The sequence below is a fragment of the Vipera berus genome (assembly GCF_964194415.1).
Source record: "Vipera berus genome assembly, chromosome: 1".
NCBI lineage: Eukaryota > Metazoa > Chordata > Lepidosauria > Squamata > Viperidae > Vipera > Vipera berus.
In genome coordinates this window covers 86,619,591-86,638,052 of record NC_138202.1, presented here as the reverse complement: position 1 = coordinate 86,638,052, position 18,462 = coordinate 86,619,591, and the positions used below count along the sequence as shown (strand labels likewise).

Below are 18,462 nucleotides of genomic sequence, written 5' to 3'. Positions count from 1 at the left end.
TGGTGGGTTTCATCTCATACAATTCCCAGCCAATATGAGAGTTGAATCCAAAACAGCTGACAGGCTATTTAGTTGGCGAAGGTTGATCTAATTAACAAATAGTGTTTCTTATAGATCAGGGGTCTTCAAACTTGGCCCTTTTATGACTTGTGGACTTCAACTCTCAGAATTCCTCAGCCAGGAATTCTGGGAGTTGAAGTCCACAAGTTATGAAAGGACCAAGTTTGAAGACCCCTGTTGTAGATGGTTCAGTGCCATGGAGGAGGTAAAATACTAGTTTATCCTTTGCAGGATTGGTATTTATATTGGAAAATTTGAGATTTTTTTCCTTTACCACCAATATTTTATGGCTGCCTTCACTGTTACATGGGTGCAACTGTTTGATCAGTAGTTTTACTTACCTACTTTAAGAATAACTACTTTATGCATATCAATCAAACATTTTAATTTTAGATGAAACAATCCTATTTTTGTATATATTGATTTGCAAGGCCTTATTGACTTTAGCTTTTGTGCAAAAGGAAGAAAAATGTAAGGAGACTGGTTTTAGTTTAAGAGCTTACTCTTTTGTAATCTGGATAAACAAAAGACTGTAATCTGCAGGGGCTCGAATTTAGGTACTGGAAAGCCATGTTATTTCCTTCAGCAAATAAATCACTGTTCTGTACAATGCACTAGATTTATACAAATATAAAAGGATGTGTATATTAAGAATAAGCAGACCTATCAACAGAGGGAAATCACTGACAGGCCTTAAATATGTCCTATGTACAAGTGATGTCTTTTTGCAGACAAGTCTGTCATACTTGTTCCTTAATAACTTTTGACAAGAGGCAGGCCTTATTACAGTTTTACTGGTAGTTTATCTTTAGGAGATTGTTTAATTTTTTATGGCTACTTTATTATTTTTTAAACAAAGAAAAACTTGCATTTGTGGATAAAGTTGCATTTAAATGAGGCAAGTTGCTGGTTACATTAGGAAAGCAAGCAAAGGACAAAGAGGACATCTGGATATGTGTGTGTGTGTATGTATACACACACACATAGACACACACACTTTAACAAATGTTCCTGAAAGTCCATAGTTTTGTGTTTACTGCCATTGAAATGAAGCAATCTACTCTGCACTCCATAACTGTTCATCCTAATTATATATCCTGGATTGTTTATTGTTCTCTTGTATGTGTTTGTATTTACTTGTTGGAAGGTAGAAAAATACACATTTGCTTTAATGTTTTAATAGAACATTTTTTCATCCATCCTTTAAATTCAGAATTCTCTTCAGATTTTAAAACAGACCTACATTCCCATACTCAGTTTAAGGCAGTCTTCCAGATGTTTGAAATTATAATTTTTACACTACCCGCCAATACAGTTTATGGCTATTCTGGCATGGATTTCTGGAGAGATGCAAGTTGGGAAAGACTATTCAGTGAAAATGGAACATTTTAAGGACCACAAACTTATATAAGAAGTTAATTAGAGCAACTAACATGAGCTCTATATAATGTGAACTAGAAAAAGCAAATTGGAAAAGGTAGGTGATGGACAGAATAGAAAGACACATGTTCCCTCAAGAAAGAAAAGTTTAGAGCCTAATATTTTAGGCCAGTGGATACAATTGGAATTTTGAGAGCATTGTGTGGGTCATTGTTGCCAGGAACATCAAGAGACAGATGTGTATCGTAGATGATTTGGTGCAAGGAGCACCAAGTTCAGACCATGCTACTGATGCTTTTATGTCTCCCCAGTTTCAGAGGCATTTGTTAAGACTGAAAAGTGTGCATTTGTTGGATTGCAACTCTTAAGAATAATTGTTGAAGTGAGCAACTATATAAATTGATTGAATAAACTTTTATAATCCTTTAATCATGTTGTTGTTGTTTGGACAGATATGTTTAAATCTGATGGATATCAGGTTGGCAAACTTCAATTCAGACATTACCATATTGGTGAAGAACTGAAGCAAAATCTTTTGGAAGTCTAAAGAAATTACACGCATAGGTGTAACTTAATAGGAAACAGAAATTATTCTACATCATCTGTGTTTTATTCCCTGATGTTTAAATTCAAGGTGCGTCATAGTCTAAGCATCAAAGTTTTTCCAGCATATGCTTGAAGAAAACTTACAATCTCTTACCTGCTTCAGGATAAAGCCTGGAGTTGAAGGGTCCAGTTATTTATTTATAGAATTTAGAGGCCACCTTACTGAAAAGCAAAGAATCATAAAAATTATGGAACACATCATAGGTGTCCAGAAGGGAAAGCTATACATAACAATGAAAACAATCTACAGGAGCTCAACAGCCACTTTACCTCAAAGTCTGGAAGAACAGCAAGGTTTTCAAAGATTTTTTGGAACATCATTATGGTGGGTGTACTATAAATCTCTGGAGAGATACTACTCCACTTCCAACTTAATGTAATTTCTCTTGTTTCTTCATAGGATATTTAAAAATGTTTGCAAATATTTATAAATAATGCATTACTTGGTACATTTGTATATTAAACGTAATACAGTTTATATTCAATGGGCAATATGATTGGCTTTCTATCAGCTTTCTGCAGTCAAGCTGATTGAGGAGAGCTGTTCTAATCTCTGTTCCTATGTCTTATCTTAACGATGAGGACATTTATAAAATGGTAGCCACGCCAGAGTTCATATATCTTTGTTATTTTTCTTTTCATAAGGCCTTCACATGCTTGCTTATGACTTCCTACTTTTTATTATGTAAAAAAAATTAAGATGCTCAATCATGAATTATAATTCAGAAGTTGTTATTGTTTCTGAGTGACCTCTGAGCAGGATGCTATGCCAACTCATCATTTATATTAGTGGGGAGTCTCTTTTCTCTGTCTTAGGACTCACAGTAGTAATTTCTTGCCGCTGTTTTCCCTACCTAGTGAGCTACACTTATTGAAGTTGCCAAACTAAAGCTAAGGATGGGGAACCTCTAGACTGTAGGCTTAATCAAGCTCACCAGGTTAGTCGTCTTTCTTTCCGGGTCTCAACAAACTTCTTTCTTCTTCTCATCATCAACCATACACTTTGTCCTACTGAAACACGTGACTTGTGAGAACCAATTCCTAACAGGAAAATTGAATGACAACTGAATCACTTAATACAGAGCAAGAATGATGTCTCTTCATTTTGTCACGTACAGATGATGAATAACAAAAGGATTTTTGTCGAGTATATAAATACCGCTTCTTTTAAGGCCTACTTTCTGAGTAATGTGGCTCAGGCTATTTAAATAAGCATAAGAAAGATCACTTCAATATTACTTGAAACCAAGATTGCCAAACAGAGGATGTCGTACTTTGGTCTAAGCTGACTCACTCAAAAAGTCGATCATGCTGGGAATGATCAGCAGAAAAAGGAGAAGGGTCCACCTTAGTACCCATTGGCTAGAAACTATAAAGGATGACACTGAGATGACCATGGCAGATTTGAAGGTGGCAGTGGGAGACAAAGAGGCACAGAGAGTGCTGATCCATAGAGTGGCCAAGGATTGGACATGCCTGAATGGCTGACGATGATGAGGAAAGATCAACTATTAGCATCCTTAGTTACTTTTGATGGAGCAAGCACATACTGTAAGTCCAAACTATACCAATTATTTTACAATATTTGTGATATTTATGGAACATAAAGCAAGTGAGAAAAGGGGAAATGATGGATTTAGTGTTCGCGGATTGAGCAAATTCTTGCCTCTAACAAAATTTCCTGTGTGGTTCCAGAAATTCACTTAATCTTATTGTGCTTCAGTTTACAATAATTGAATGAAAGGTTTATAGTTTACTTCCTTGCATCTACTCTTTGTATAATTTTACCTATTAAGAATACTAAAGAATGTTAAGAATCTGTATACAGTGTGTGTGTGTGTGTGTGTGTGCACGCGCACATTTATAGATAGATAGACAGCAACTACTGGTCGTGATCTCTTTGCCACTGTTGTACTCTAAAAGTAACACTTCAAATGTGTTACTTGATTGAGAAAAATGATTGTGGTAGATATTTTAGAAAGATGTTTTATACATAAGATAATAATTTACTGGTAAGATTTCTTAAGTCTTCAGTGGTAGATAGGGAAGCAACAATGAAAACACTTCTTACTTTTTTTTGTCTAATGTCTGAACTTTCAGTATAGATGACCTTATTAAAAGATTATTTTTGTTAAATGAAGTGATTAATATTCTAAACGTACCAGTTGGAAGTGATAGCTCTTCAGGTATGTAGAATTCTTGAAACTGTCCTAAACTTTGTTGTCTGCTTGCATACATTTCATTACCTGATTAGGTAGCATCTAATGATGCTATCTAGTTGGGTAAGGAAACATCTGCAAGCAAATAACAAAGCTAAGAGAACACCAAGGACTCTTTAGTTCAATCCTGAGCTACAGGATTGATATTACAGATATTATAATCTCTTCAAATATAGGTAGGATAGCAGTCAAGCAATTCAATTATATGTTCTTATTCCCAAGTGAACATTTAAGTTTGATAACACCAAACATTTCAATTTGAATTGATGCCATGGGTGCTTGAACCAAAAGATCAGAGCACGAACATCAAAAGCAATGGGTGACCTGTCATGTGTACGTAGGGCAGATGGCTATGGCCAATGGAATCTGTCAACAGCATGCTATTGATATATGAAACATAATTTGATATAGAGAGCATGAACAGAGTACAGTTTGTCATGCTGTTAACACATAGGAGTCACCGTGTGAGAGTTGGGCAGCCCTATAAATCTGTTTAATAAATAATAAATAAATATATACCTGGGCCATCATCCATCATGTTGTTTGCATGTTCATTGGAATGAGGGAGAACTGTAGACCTCTCAGTTTAACCCAACAATAACCCACCAATGTTACACCACATAAAGTTTGGAGGCAAGTATGTGCAAAGGTAGCTGTCTGTTTACATCTTTACATGTTTCCAACAGGAGTCACAGGTCAACTTTTACATTTGTTTTATGGAACCAATCCCCAAAGCATTTGTAACTGAATTTTTTTCTGTTGGCGATAAGAACGAGGGAGGGAGTGGAGAGAGAGAGAGAGAGAGAGAGAGAGAGAGAGAGAGAGAGAGAGAGAGAGAGAGACTGTCACTGTCAGAAATACCTATCTCTTTCAAGCCAAAGTATAATGGATCTAGAAGAAGAAATAGTTTGGTTTCTCTGCCAGAGGCTGAACTTGCTTGGTTCACAGTTTAGTTCCAGAGTTATCTAAGCAAATTACCAGTAGGGAAAATCTATATATTTTATTATCAGTTTATTTAAATATAGTATTGCTCCAGTGCAAAATAATTATGGATACAAATGTTGAATAGCTTCCTGCACCTATGAAACAGCAAATTATTCAGTTAATTTGTTTTATATATTCATATTACTAAAAGTATGAACTCAAGGAAATAAGCTGATTACTTCTGCAGACCTGGGAATATTTAGAATAAAGTTTCTTCTTTTTTAAGAATTAAGCAAACATTCCTTCTTATAAAATTGTCTAAATCTCCAGTATTTAATTCAAAAGGCTAGTGCATAAGAAGGAGCATTTCTTGAGCTATGTTGGCCCCAAGCCACTCAGTTCTTTAAAAACTAGCACTACAATCTTAAATTGGGCCTAGGGGGAAAAAAGTGACAAGGAAGCCAAAGCAGCTGGGAGAGCACTGACTTAATATCATAATATGGATTAGAGCAGCTCCAGTTAATAATATTACAACTCTATTTTAGACTATCTGAAGTTTCCAAAACTTCCAAAATAGCCCCACATATAACACATGGCAGAAATCCAGCCAAGAGGTTACTAGAGCACATAGAACTGATGTCAGGCTATCCCTGCCTAGAAGGTTTTGCAACTAGCCTTGGTACCCAACTTTTAGGGGGTTGGTCCTGCCTGCTTTTCAAAGTGGGCTTAGATACAACATGCAGAGAGTTACCTTTTTCAATTGGGAGAGGGGGAAAAACATATCCTTGAACTGATCGTCTATGATTTTATTAATTATTGAGCCATTATTATCAAGCTTAGCAAGATCTCTTGAGATAGTTGAGAACAGCTCAACTTCAAAAAGTGACTGTGTTTTATGTAATAGTTTGCTCAAGCAATATTTCCCCCCAGTTTTTTTAAAGCTATAATAAGTGCTGATTCAACAGTACACATCAGCTCCAGTCAGTCTTAATTTAAGAAAAGTTTCAATTAGTGTTCTAGTCATATTTTTTTTACTTGTTCAGTTTGTTATGATTTTTTTTAATGTTGTATCAATTCAACAGGTGTTATAATGAAGGTTGCCCTCTTTTGCAGAGCATTCTATCGTGTGCCTACAAGAAGGTCCCAAATATAGTTCCTCAGAGCATTTCATATAGCAGAGTTGGAGATATGTTGGCAATAGTTGCATGATAGTTAACTTTGTCTGGCAGTCACCCAAACATTGTGCTTCATGGGGAAAAATAATTTGAGAAGCAAGTTATGCATCTCTAATCTTCTCTGCATCTTTTAAAATTCCATCTTCATCAGACCATCTCATTCTTTATGTAAGATTCAGGATTATAGATTACTTGAGGTGTGAAGAGCCTTGAATCACCCTGTTATCCTTACATAGTGACTAAAGGAGAGATGGCAATCTCAAAAAAAAGGCCACTATAGAGTTATTGTTTTAGTGTACCATACTGACAATAGAGAAAAATGCACTGTATTATAATGCATCCCTATTAGACTTTGGTAAGTAAATCAGCACCTATCTAATGTACTGGTGATAACAAAAGTTGGGATTTAAATTATACTTATCCTGGAATTTACTAGAAGATCATTTTTACTTTATAGGTTACAGCTTTATATTAGCGAAATCATATTTTTATGATTTCCAGTTCATTATGTGATAGGCTTGTTCTGCCTTACATCTTACATTGTTAACACTTGTATCAGTAGGGGCTGATAGACTGTCATTGTTTAAAATTTCATAATTCTTATAAAATGGACAGAAGCGACTGAATTCATGTTCTGACTATAACATTATTTACACGGTACGGCTGTGTAGGTGAGTTAGCATGCAGCATATTCCGTGTGGGTCTCTGTTTTGTTCTGTTTATGTGCTACTATTATTTGTTTGTGTGTTGAGGACAATGAATTTGTAATGGGCTGTTTGTGAAACAATTAATTAGACATTCAATTCATTCAGCTGCTACTGCAGTCTAAAGAGTCTGGCAGCATCTATATTGTGACACAGAATCTTTTCTACAGTGCTGATTAGCTGAGCCAACGCCAAGAAGGAACCTGGGCAAAGCACACAAGTGTTCAGAGTAGAGCCGGGGAGCATAAAGGAGAGGAGACAGGGGAGGTCCTTTCAAAGAGCAGAAAACAAAAGACAGGAGGAGAGGCAAACCTGGGCATGTTCCAGCTGGAAAGGAGATGCCACGGAAAGCTCTAGGCTAAGCTGTTTCCCTTTTCTTTAGACCCTGACGGTGGTTCGTTTCATGGGGTGGAGTTTCTCCCAGAAAATTTCAGAGATGCTTCTAGTGAAACAACAATGAGGATGAATGAGAAATACTCCACATTGCCTGCCGAGGAGAAGGGAATCCACATCATCAACATCCGAGCTATTGAAGACATCGGCTATGTTCGGACAGAAAGTACGGTAAGTAGAAGAGCCACTTTCTCACCTGGTCTGTGGATTAAGTGGGCATCCAGGTACTACAGGTTAGCTTCCCTAGTGCTGGCATTGCACAGCTCATAGTACTCTCCTTCCTTCCAAATGCAGGGCTATTTCAAGTGTTAGTCACTAAAAACATGGCATAGCTTTTGGGTCATTTATAAAAAATTAAGAATGAAAAGTTTCTCTTTGGAACAGCATCATTCTGAAGAATCATGTGGGAAAAAAGATAGACACTCTGTGTGTGGGTCTGTCTGTGTCTGTGTACAATTGTTCTGTATACGCGCACACATGTATAAACACACAAATATGTAGGTAAGTATTTTGCATCTAATTGCATTACAGAAATAATACGGAGTTTCTGATTTTTTCCACTTGTATCTTTAAGTGCCCATGTCGTATAACTTTTCAAAGTAAGATTAATCTTACTGATTTTTATATTTATATCAATACAATCCTCAAAGGTATGCGACTGTTTATCAGAATTAAAGTGTTAGTGGTATTTAACCTACACACGTGCAAGTCTAATTTTGAATTTTTAAATTGCTTTAAAGATTGAAAATATCAAAGGCTATGACTTTTATTGGCACATTGATGGTAATAGTGGCAGAGTTTAACCTGTGCACCTCTGCTTATTTTGCAACTTAAGATCAGAAACAAAGTGACAATCTTAACATAATTTTCAAAGCTCAGTGTTTCAACTATTTAAAAGAAAAATCAAATCTATGATTTTAACATATCAAATAGGACAGCAAAAGCTGTTAAGAAATAGCAATTAAAGTATTGGAGCATGCCAGAGGAACCAAGTGCCAAACCTATGGATAGCTACTTAAATTTGAGGGATGATTTTGAATTGCACAGGATTGTTGTTCTGGAAAAAAGCTGGAGGAAGGTGTCCAGTATAGTTCTGAAAAAAAATGAAGACATAAATCTAACAAACAAATACAAATAAAAGAATGAAGTTAATAGGCTTAGAAATCCATATATGTAGAGAAGACAAAGTTATAACAGTACAAATGGCATGGTTAAAAAAACCTTACTAATAAATAGGACAAGGTCTTGTGATTGGGTGAACTAATAAAGTTAAGAATAAAAAAGAAAGTAGGTTAAGAAAATTGGAACCCAATGTTTTGTTTCTTGATAGAGAATAATAATAATAATAATAATAATAATAATAATAATAATAATAATAATAATAATAATAATAATAATAATAATAATAATAATAATATAAGTAGTAGTAGTAGTTGGAAGGGACCTTGGAGGTCATCTAGTCCAACCATTTCATACAAATGGCTGTCCAGTCTCTTCTTAAAAGCTTCCAGTGTTGGAGCATTCACCACTTCTGGAGGCAGGTTGTTCCACTGGTTAATTGTTCCAACTGTCAGGAAGTTTCTCCTTAGTTCTAAGTTGCTTCTCTCCTTGACAAGTTTCCATCTGTTGCTTCTTGTCCTGCCTTCAGGTGCTTTGGAGAATAGCTTGGCTCCCTCTTCTTTGTGGCTGCTCCTGAGATATTGGAACACTACTATCATGTCACTCCTCACCCTTCTCTTCCTTAAACTACACATACCCAATTCCAGCAACCGTTCCCTATATGTTTTAGCCTTCAGCCCCCTAATCATCTTTGTTGCTGTTCTCTGTACTCTTTCTAGAGTCTCAACATCTTTTTTTACATCGTGGTGACCAAAACTGGATGCAGTATTCCAGGTGTGGCCTTACCAAGGCATTGTAAAGTGGTATTAATACTTCACGTAATCTTTTTTTTTAAAAAAATTAATTTTTATACCGCCCTTCTCCCGATACAATACAATAAAATACAATATATAAAAATTAAAAAAATATTAAATACAATAGCCCAATTTAATAAATTACAAAACGTTAAAATACCCCTAAACCCATCAGACCAGGCTATCCCTCTGTTAATGCAGCCTAGCACTGTGTTACCCCCACTTAGAGAAGAAATTAGAAGAACTATGACTTGAAAAGTTCTAGAACCTGAATTGCCTTTCAGAAATGGTGAAGAGTAAAATATTTGTACCCTTTCCATTAATAATTACTTATTGGTTAGAGAATTTATATGGCATTTGGCAGGAATAACTGAATGCATACACATTTAGGCTTTGTATGTTTCTTTATAAGGAGAAAGGTTTTGCTATAAAATTTAACTCTGGGGTTTCCAGTGAAAATTTGAAATCAGTGTAACAATAACATAATGTAATAGTGTAATGACATGGAAATAGTACTTTTAGATGCACATGTTGCAATTAGGTGTGTAATTGCACACTTCCGTGTATCTCTCCTACTATGTAAATATTAAAGAGGAAAGAATATATTCCTGCATCTGCATGATTTGGTCAGAATGGGAGGTCTATGTAAGCAATGGAATTATGGTACCATGGTCATTCATAACTGCGATAGTGTGAGGAGCATTTTGAAAGGGTTGCATTAAGGATTCATTGAGCCAAATATGAAAGCAGCATTTTCATACTGATTCAAAATATCTGGAAGTTCCAATTATACTGTGGTATGCTAGTTAGGGACATAAAAGTTAATAACAATTAATATACTCCATTGTGGGTGGGGTACAATGATTGTTAAATTCTATTTTTATATACCCCTAGACAATTCCGGCAAGTAATGGGGAATTGAATGAAGCAACATAGCTAAAAAGGAACCCCCTTTGCATTCAATAGAATCTTGTGTGTTTATTTAATTTCTTAAATTGCAAAACTATGAATCAAACACAAGATTGATTGAGTGCTTTGAAAGAATATTAGAGGACTTGAAACAGCCATGTTTTTCCAGTGGAGAAATCTGCTAGGTTTCTTACTGTTATAAATAAATAAGTAAACATGACATGAAAGCAATACAAACACATGTAACAAGAAACTAATTAGACATTGTCAGTGATAATGAATGGAAAAGTAAATTGTGTTTATGTGTATGTGTGTGTGTGCGTGTGTGTGCGTGTGTATACAGACAGATAAACAAGCACACACCCTGAATAAAAAGATTGAAATTCTTTAAAAACTGCTCTATATGTCCCCTACCATAAATGTAGACACTACAAAAAGAAGAAATAAAAATATAGCAAAGAAGCAGAGTTGAAATCTTTATTAGATTTAATAGATCAGGGCTTTTCAACCAGTGGTACGGGTACCACCTGTGGTACATTGGCACCTGGCAGGTGGTACGTGACCATCCTAGAAAAGTGGTAGCGGGGGAGGGGAAGGAGCTGAACCAGTGGCAGCACCACACAAGCCTTAGCAAGAGATGGCTGGAGCTGCAGGGCTGTCAGGGCTCAGCAAAAGGGCCAGGATCAGCACTTCTTTGGGGCTGTCAGGGCTCAGTGGAAGCTCCAGGCTCCAGCTGGAGCTCGGCGCTGATCCTGGTGCTTTTGAGCCCAGAAGAAGCACCGATCAGCTGGAATGTTGCAGCATCTCCAGGGTCATATGATTTACATTCAGATGCTTGGCAACTGATTCATATTTATGATGGTCACAGTGTCCCAGGGTCATGTGAAGTGATCAAAACCTGCTGCAACCACCCAGCAGACGGGGGGGGGGGAATAAAAACCAAACACCCTCCACCCCACCCCCTGCTGCCAATCCTCAACAGAAATGCTCACAACAATGAAAACCTCGGACAGGAGGAAGAGTGCAGGCAGGCAGGTGTCTTGCTCGGCTGTGGCTTGGGGAGGGGGCACTTTTTTCAGTGCCATTGTAACTTCAAACAGTCACTAAGCAAACTGTTGTAAGTCGAGGACTACCTGTACTTCATCTTTTTTTTTCCTTTTTTTTTGGTCATCAAGTTTTTGACACCTTGCTAGGTGACTGGTGGTACTTGGATGTTGCCATATCCTAAAAGTGGTACAATGGGTGAAAAGGTTGAAAAGCCTTGTAATAGATCACTAAAAAATTAAATTGTCTATATGCAATTTTCTATAGTGGACCAGCCAATTCTTAAAAACCCAGTTAATTCTATTACTCCAGATTGTAAAGACATTTAGTCACTTTAGCTAGAATTTATATTCTAAAACTTACTAAACTTCTTAAACAAAAACACTTTGCAAATTCAAAAGATCAGGGTATCGTTGTCAAAAAGCACCAAAAAATGGATTAAACTTATTTTTCCCTTAAAAAAGGAAGCATCTTTTTTATGCCTCAGTCCAAGATATAAAAAAATGGTCTCTGGAGAAAGGCCACACATGCAAACTTGGAAGCATTGATAGTTTTCTTTCTTCTTACAGTCCAATAAAGTAATGATTTGAAATACTTTGTTTAATTAAGGATAAGTAGGTTTATAAGTGGCATTCCCAATCTGAAACATCAGCATGAATTTTCACTGCTCAAAGTAACTCAATCTTTTTAGTCATATGGTGATGCTAAGGTATCAAATTTTCCTAATGCAGTGAGTTGCAAAAGTCTTTACAGGTGCATCTATTTATGTAGCACTTGATACGTCAGCATTTTGAAAGCTAACTTCTGTTTAGAAGTTCTGTCCTCTGACCTACATTTTAGTCTGTGAGTTTGAGGGGATAAAATAACAATCCTAAGTGTTGTGATTGTTTTAGGAATTGTAAATCAGATGCACCTCCTTCTATACATCTCTGAGTAAACTTGGTTTATCCACACTAAATGTGCCCTCATGTTATATTAAGCCATGGTTTCCTTAATCATGATCTACAAATAAGCAACAAATACTTTTAATGAAAGATAAATTAGGAGTCATAAGCCTTACATTTTTTACTTAGAAACTTATTTTTTAAAATTATGTATCTTTTGGGGGAAAAAGCAACTTTAATTGCAATACTACTTCCAGTTATCACGAAACTGCAGGGGGTAGAATGACAGTTATATTTCCATTTTAATTTTCCATGAGAAAGAATCACAAATGAAGCAAAAACTGAACCTTGGTCCTTCACTGGCTGAAGTCCATGGACCTTTTTTTGGCTGGGCGATATGACCAGCTGGTTTCTTTCAGTCTCTATTAAAACTGATCTCTTTTTCAGATGATGAAGAAAAGTGACAAATATTTGAATATAACATTAATCTATTTGTCAATAGTTAAAAAGACAAATATCCCTTGTAGAGTAAAGCACGTGATCTCAACCCATGTTTAAGACAGTATTAAACAAAAAAAAATCTCAAAACACTCAACACGATCTGTATCCTTAGTAGAAAATCAGCTAATGATTTTCAGGATGTAATAACTTGAGATCTTAACATACAGAGATTTCACAAAGCCAGTGTACTGTGCAAAACAAATGAGCAAAGTCATCTGTTACGTCAGATGGCTTGTTATTTGTTTGTTCTTTGTTTACCATTTCAGACCCCTGACCCATCAACAAAGTTTTAAATATTAAAGTGCAGTGTTTTGTAAGTTTACTGTCTGGCAAGTTTATTCATGCTCTTTGCTATGCCTTAAAATAATGATTTAATCCTTAACTATTTTCATTTTTAATGTCAACATTTATTTCAATCTCTTTCATTTCATTTACAGCTATTAAATTCATTCTCACAAGATCCAGATGCCAACTGCAAATATGGACTTTTTTTTAGAGATGGGAAAAGAAAAGTGGATTATATTCTGGTTTACCACTACAAGAAATCCTCATTTAGTAGGACACTCACTCGGCGAATCCATTTCAATGATTTGGCGCCTCGAAGTGTTAAGCAAGATAAACCACTTCCAGGAAAAGGAGGGCAGCTTAGCATGGATGAAAGTGCACCTCACATGGATTATCATGAAGATGACAAGAGATTCCGCAGAGAAGAATATGAAAGCAACCTTATGCAGGCTGGTCTTGAGCTGGAAAGAGATGAAGATGTAATTACCCTTGTTCCTTTTATTTTACTGTGCATATAAAAATAATTACTATATTGATTAGTTGCTGAAAAGTGCTTGAGAATTTCAAAGCCTTCATAGATTCCCATGCAATTAAGCATTTTTTTCTAACATACTTGGAAACTAGTCTTTAATATAATGTATCTTTCATGTGGTCCTGGGCATCCATATTTTATATTTATCAAGATACAAGAAGGAACATTTGCATTGCATGGACGCTCTTTATCATATAGAGATAGTTTTCTATGGGATAATATTTGCTGACAGTGCAGTTTTTTCATCTATCTATCTACATCTACATATATGCATATACATATACATACACATATACATACATACATAATATGAATACTATGTTAAAACTCTGCATATAAATGCGAACATATAACCTTTATTCACACAAAATGTTATACATTATGTTTGGTGCATTTATTGACAACTTTATTTATATAATGGACTTCCTCTTAAAAGTGATTGTACAAAAATGCAAATTGAACACTTTTATTAGAGACATTATATTTAAAAAACCTGAATAAGGGCACCTGAATATGACTTTCTCAAGTGACCATTTTAAAATGAAAAATGGATGGATTTCCTTAAGGTGAAATTGATGGGCTTTCCTTAAGCTTTTTTCAGGGTCTTCTATCGAAACATGATGGTAGAATATATATACTATCCAGTTATTGAATGTTATTAGCATTCAGCCAACAATGGACCAGGTGGCAGCAGCTAGAAAAACCTGACTGATCTGGAAAAGGGCAAAAGGGCAAAGTTAGCTAAAGTTTGATGGGAAAATCCCAAGGGAAGCACGAAAAGGTTCCTGACAATTTGTATTTTATTGTCAAAATATGTACATAGACTGGTACATGTAGTTACCAAGAATTAGTCTCAATATCTTTTATGACACTTAGCTCTGTAGCATTTAGACACACAATTTTTTAGAGCCTGAGCAATGATTTTAGAAATTTTGAAAAATTAAGGGTACCTCCTAAACTCCTTAAAGAAATTAGGCAAAATGTGGTATATCAGTTAACAAGAAGAAAAAAGAGCAAAATAATAGTAATAAAGCAGCATTTTTCTCAAATGGCAGGAATTTCTGGTGGTACAACTAAATTCACGTGTCATGTGAGAGATTAAATTATGATGAATAGGATAGAATAGAGCTGCAAGGGACCTTGGAAGTCTTCTAGCAGGAGAACCTATACCGTCTCAGATAGATTCAGTCTCTTTTTAAAAATCTCCAGTGACGGAGCGCCCACGATTTCTGTGGGTAAGCTGTTCTACTGGTTGATTGTCCTCACTGTCAGGAAGTTTCTTCTTAATTCCAGGTTGTTTCTCTCTTTGATCAGTTCAGGCATAATCTGTGTATATCTGGGACAACTAACGGGCAGATGGTGGTTATAATTTTTTTAATAGAATCTTTAATTCAAATATAATGCTTCATAATGATGAGGAATACTGTACTGCTTTTCAATGGAAACCGATATTAACCCCAATATATAAGAAGACACAATCTAATCTAATTTGCAAGGTCATGTTATTCATTTACAATATTTTTATTTTGCCTATCATGTTATGCATATCCCCACATTATATAATATTAACATTTCCTATATAGAATTTAAAATGCAAGTTATGTACTAAAGCAATACAAAAATATATCAAAACATGCATACAAATGTATTAGAGTTAGTCTGCCAGAGTGCCATTGCTAAAATAAATAACAATGTTTTCAGCTTGCTTACAAAAGAAGCATTGGGGATAGAAGGAAGCAGAAACAATACATGTGGTCCATATCCAGATGGAACAGTAAAACGTAGTAGTGATAGTGTCTTGTGCATCATTCATGGTATGTAGTACTATATACCTTTCATAATACATTTAATAAACTTGGGAAAAGAAACAATACTAAATTTACTGAACTTAGATTCTCATATTCCCATTACATTCAGGTTTTGCAACAATTCACTGGGTTATACTGGGTAGAAAATCTAAAAGGTTCTAAATAGGCTATAAAAAGTTATTTAAAATCTTTCTTATATTACATATTCTAAGTTCCGAATTTAAAGAGATAGGAACATAGGAAAGACACACGTAGATCAAATTGTAGACCCAGGTCATCTAATGTCCCAGGCCACACCATAGCCAACTAGATGCATTTGAAAAGCTCAAGGCTGAACTGGAGTATAGAGAACCCCATCATTTCTCAACCACCATGGATATAGTAAATTGTCTATAATTCATGAGGTGGTAAAGAGTCAATCAGTGTGAGTAGCCATTCACAGGTTATTCTTCCATCAATCTCTTCTGTCCACTTTTAAAAGGGCAGAAATTGGCTACCATTACAACTACTGGTAGCCAATTCCACAGTTTGTGCTGTGGTATTCTCTTTTGTTGGTCCTGAAACTGATGGTATTTAATTTTGGTGGATACCTTAAACTTCTAACTTTGTAAGAATGAGGAAAGTTTCCTCTCTGCCTATTATCTCTGGACATGAATTAATTTATATACAATTATCGTGTTCTTACCTTCTTTTTTTCCCTTCTATTCAATTGTGTCTAATTCTCAGAAACTGCCTGGACAAGTCCCTGTAGTTTTCTTGGCAAGGTTTTTCAGAAGTGGTTTTTGCCATTGCCTCCTTCCTAGGGCTGAAGAAAGTGACTGGCCCAAGGTCACTCAGTTAGCTTTGTACCTAAGCCAGGACTAAAACTCATGGTTTCTAGCCTAGAACCACTATACCAACTAGCTATTACTTCAAGCTAAGGAGGCTCAGGCTTTCTTCATAGGAGGACAATTTAACACATTCAGAAAAAAAGTATTTTCTTCTGTTGGTCCTGAATACCCGTGCATTTAGTTTCACCGGGAAACTTTGAATTTGGAGACAAAACCACAACTTACAGTGATGTGATGATATAATATTTTAAGATAGATGACCATTTTTTTAAAATCCCATTTATATCCCGCCCTTCTCCGAAGACTCAGGGCGGCTTACAATCTAAAGCACAAATCAATGTGCTTAGCAATTTTGTTGGAATTACTATTCTATCCGTGCAATGATTTTAGTTCTGAAAGAATAATTCACACAAATAAAGGACAGTATTGCAGACGTCTAATGTGTTCAAATGAATTTACCTTAGCTCATAGTCATTTCAGCCCATGTATGAATCTGTACAATAGAGAGATAAATAGGTGGGGAGAATATGCTTTTATTCAAGGGGCAGAGTTCCAAAACAAACAAGTAGAGAGATTCCCACGGAAGTATATTTTGACTTAACAATATTATTCCCCAAAGGGATGTGTCCCTCTCTGCCAGTGGCCTTTTGCAAGGATAGTTACGCAAGGGTGAAGATGAGTAACTAAAAAACAAGAGTCATATTTACTAAAATAAGATAAAATTAAGGGTTTTGTAAAAATATCCCAGTACACTCTAATCCCAGTAGAATGCCTGTAGAAATACACACTTTTGCAAGTTTTCTCTGAAAATCTGCTTAACGTTGCCAGATTTGTTTTCTTTCCTTTAGGACCCCAACTAATTCAGACTACTATAAATTCTCTTATAATAAACTATGATGCTATTCCTATAGAATTTCCCTATTTTATACAAGCCTTGATATAATCCAAAACAACTAGTCCATTCATGTGGCCATATGCATACAGTGATAATGCTCTGTCAAAAGTTTGGTATGTGTCCAGATGTGACTCTGTGTGTGTGTGTGTGTGTGTGAGAGAGAGAGAGAGAGGGAGGGAGGGAGGGAGGGAGGGAGGGAGGGAGGGAGGGAGAGAGAATCATTCCATCACTGATAGAAATGCCTTTACATTAAATATGTTTGTTGTCATTTCATGATGAAAGCTGTGTCTTTAAAAGCTGTATTACTGGCAAAAATTCAAACACATATTGATGGTTAAGTCCTATGTTCTTAATCCATGATCTTAAGCTTACTCAAACCATATCCCCGAATTAGTGATGTTGATCATATGATCAGGCGTTATATGGAAGATATAAAATGAACCTCATTATTTTGTCCTGTACATCATTGAATTAAATCTTATGGATTGAAAAAAATATTTTAGTTTTAAACATGCAGGGCTGAAAATTTGTTTACCTCTAACACTTAAATCATTCTTAGAAAATGGCATTTAATTAAAATGCTTTCTTTTAAATATAGTTTAAAAAGCTAATGCTGTTGCAGATATAAATCTATCCTACCAGGTTATTTGAGGGATGGTCTCACCCCACTGGGATTGACCTGTCCCACTCATGGAGGCATGCTGTGGGTCTCATCAGCCTGATTATTTCAGCTGGTGGGCTCCAGGAGAAGGGCCTTCTCTGCTGTGGCTGCTGCCCTCTGGGCCTGAAAACGTAGCTCTGCCAGTTGGCTTGGGGCCCCAATGGGGGAACAGCCCAGTAAAGATCGAATAACCACAGATCCCACCTCCTCCCACTCCACCTCCACCCTCCCCACATGTCCTTAGATTTTGAATGTTTTGAATGTTTAATTTTAATTTATTTATATTTCAATGTATATTTATAGACATATTTTAATGACTGTAAACCTCCCAGAGTTACCTTACGGTAAAATAGGCACCCAATAAATGTTATAAATAAATGTAAAGTATAAATAATCTTAGAAGTATGATAAGAACTCCAAAGGTATTTAGAATCACATCTTAATTTCCACAAATTTAGAAAAAGATTATCCCATGTCAAACTTTATTGAAAGGCAGAGAATGAGGAAATTTAAGTTATATTTTCCAACCCAAACCAATAAGTGATTGGTTTCGTAACATACTGTATCTGTTCAACAGTATAAGTTTTCACAGATGAAAGGTGCTGATGGACATTCTGCATCCTTTAAGCAACATATTTGTATTATGTTACATACAGAAATATGGCAGACAATTTTAAACAAAAAGATTCATCTGTATTTAAAATTTCGTAGTAACACTTTCCTATGTTTAAGGAAAACT

At 35.7% G+C, this 18,462-nt stretch overlaps 1 protein-coding gene across 5 annotated transcripts in view; it reads left to right on the top strand.

The window, feature by feature from the left end:
- Positions 1–18,462, top strand: part of ANO1 (anoctamin 1) — a 173,859-nt gene that overhangs the window by 77,904 nt on the left and 77,493 nt on the right. For all 5 annotated transcript variants that reach the window (XM_081312900.1, XM_081312898.1, XM_081312901.1 and 2 more), the window contains exons 2-3: positions 7,451–7,632; positions 13,150–13,476. In XM_081312900.1, coding sequence (XP_081169026.1) covers positions 7,525–7,632; positions 13,150–13,476 — 435 coding nt within the window. In that variant the 5' untranslated portion in view covers positions 7,451–7,524. The remainder of the gene's footprint in view (positions 1–7,450; positions 7,633–13,149; positions 13,477–18,462) is intronic.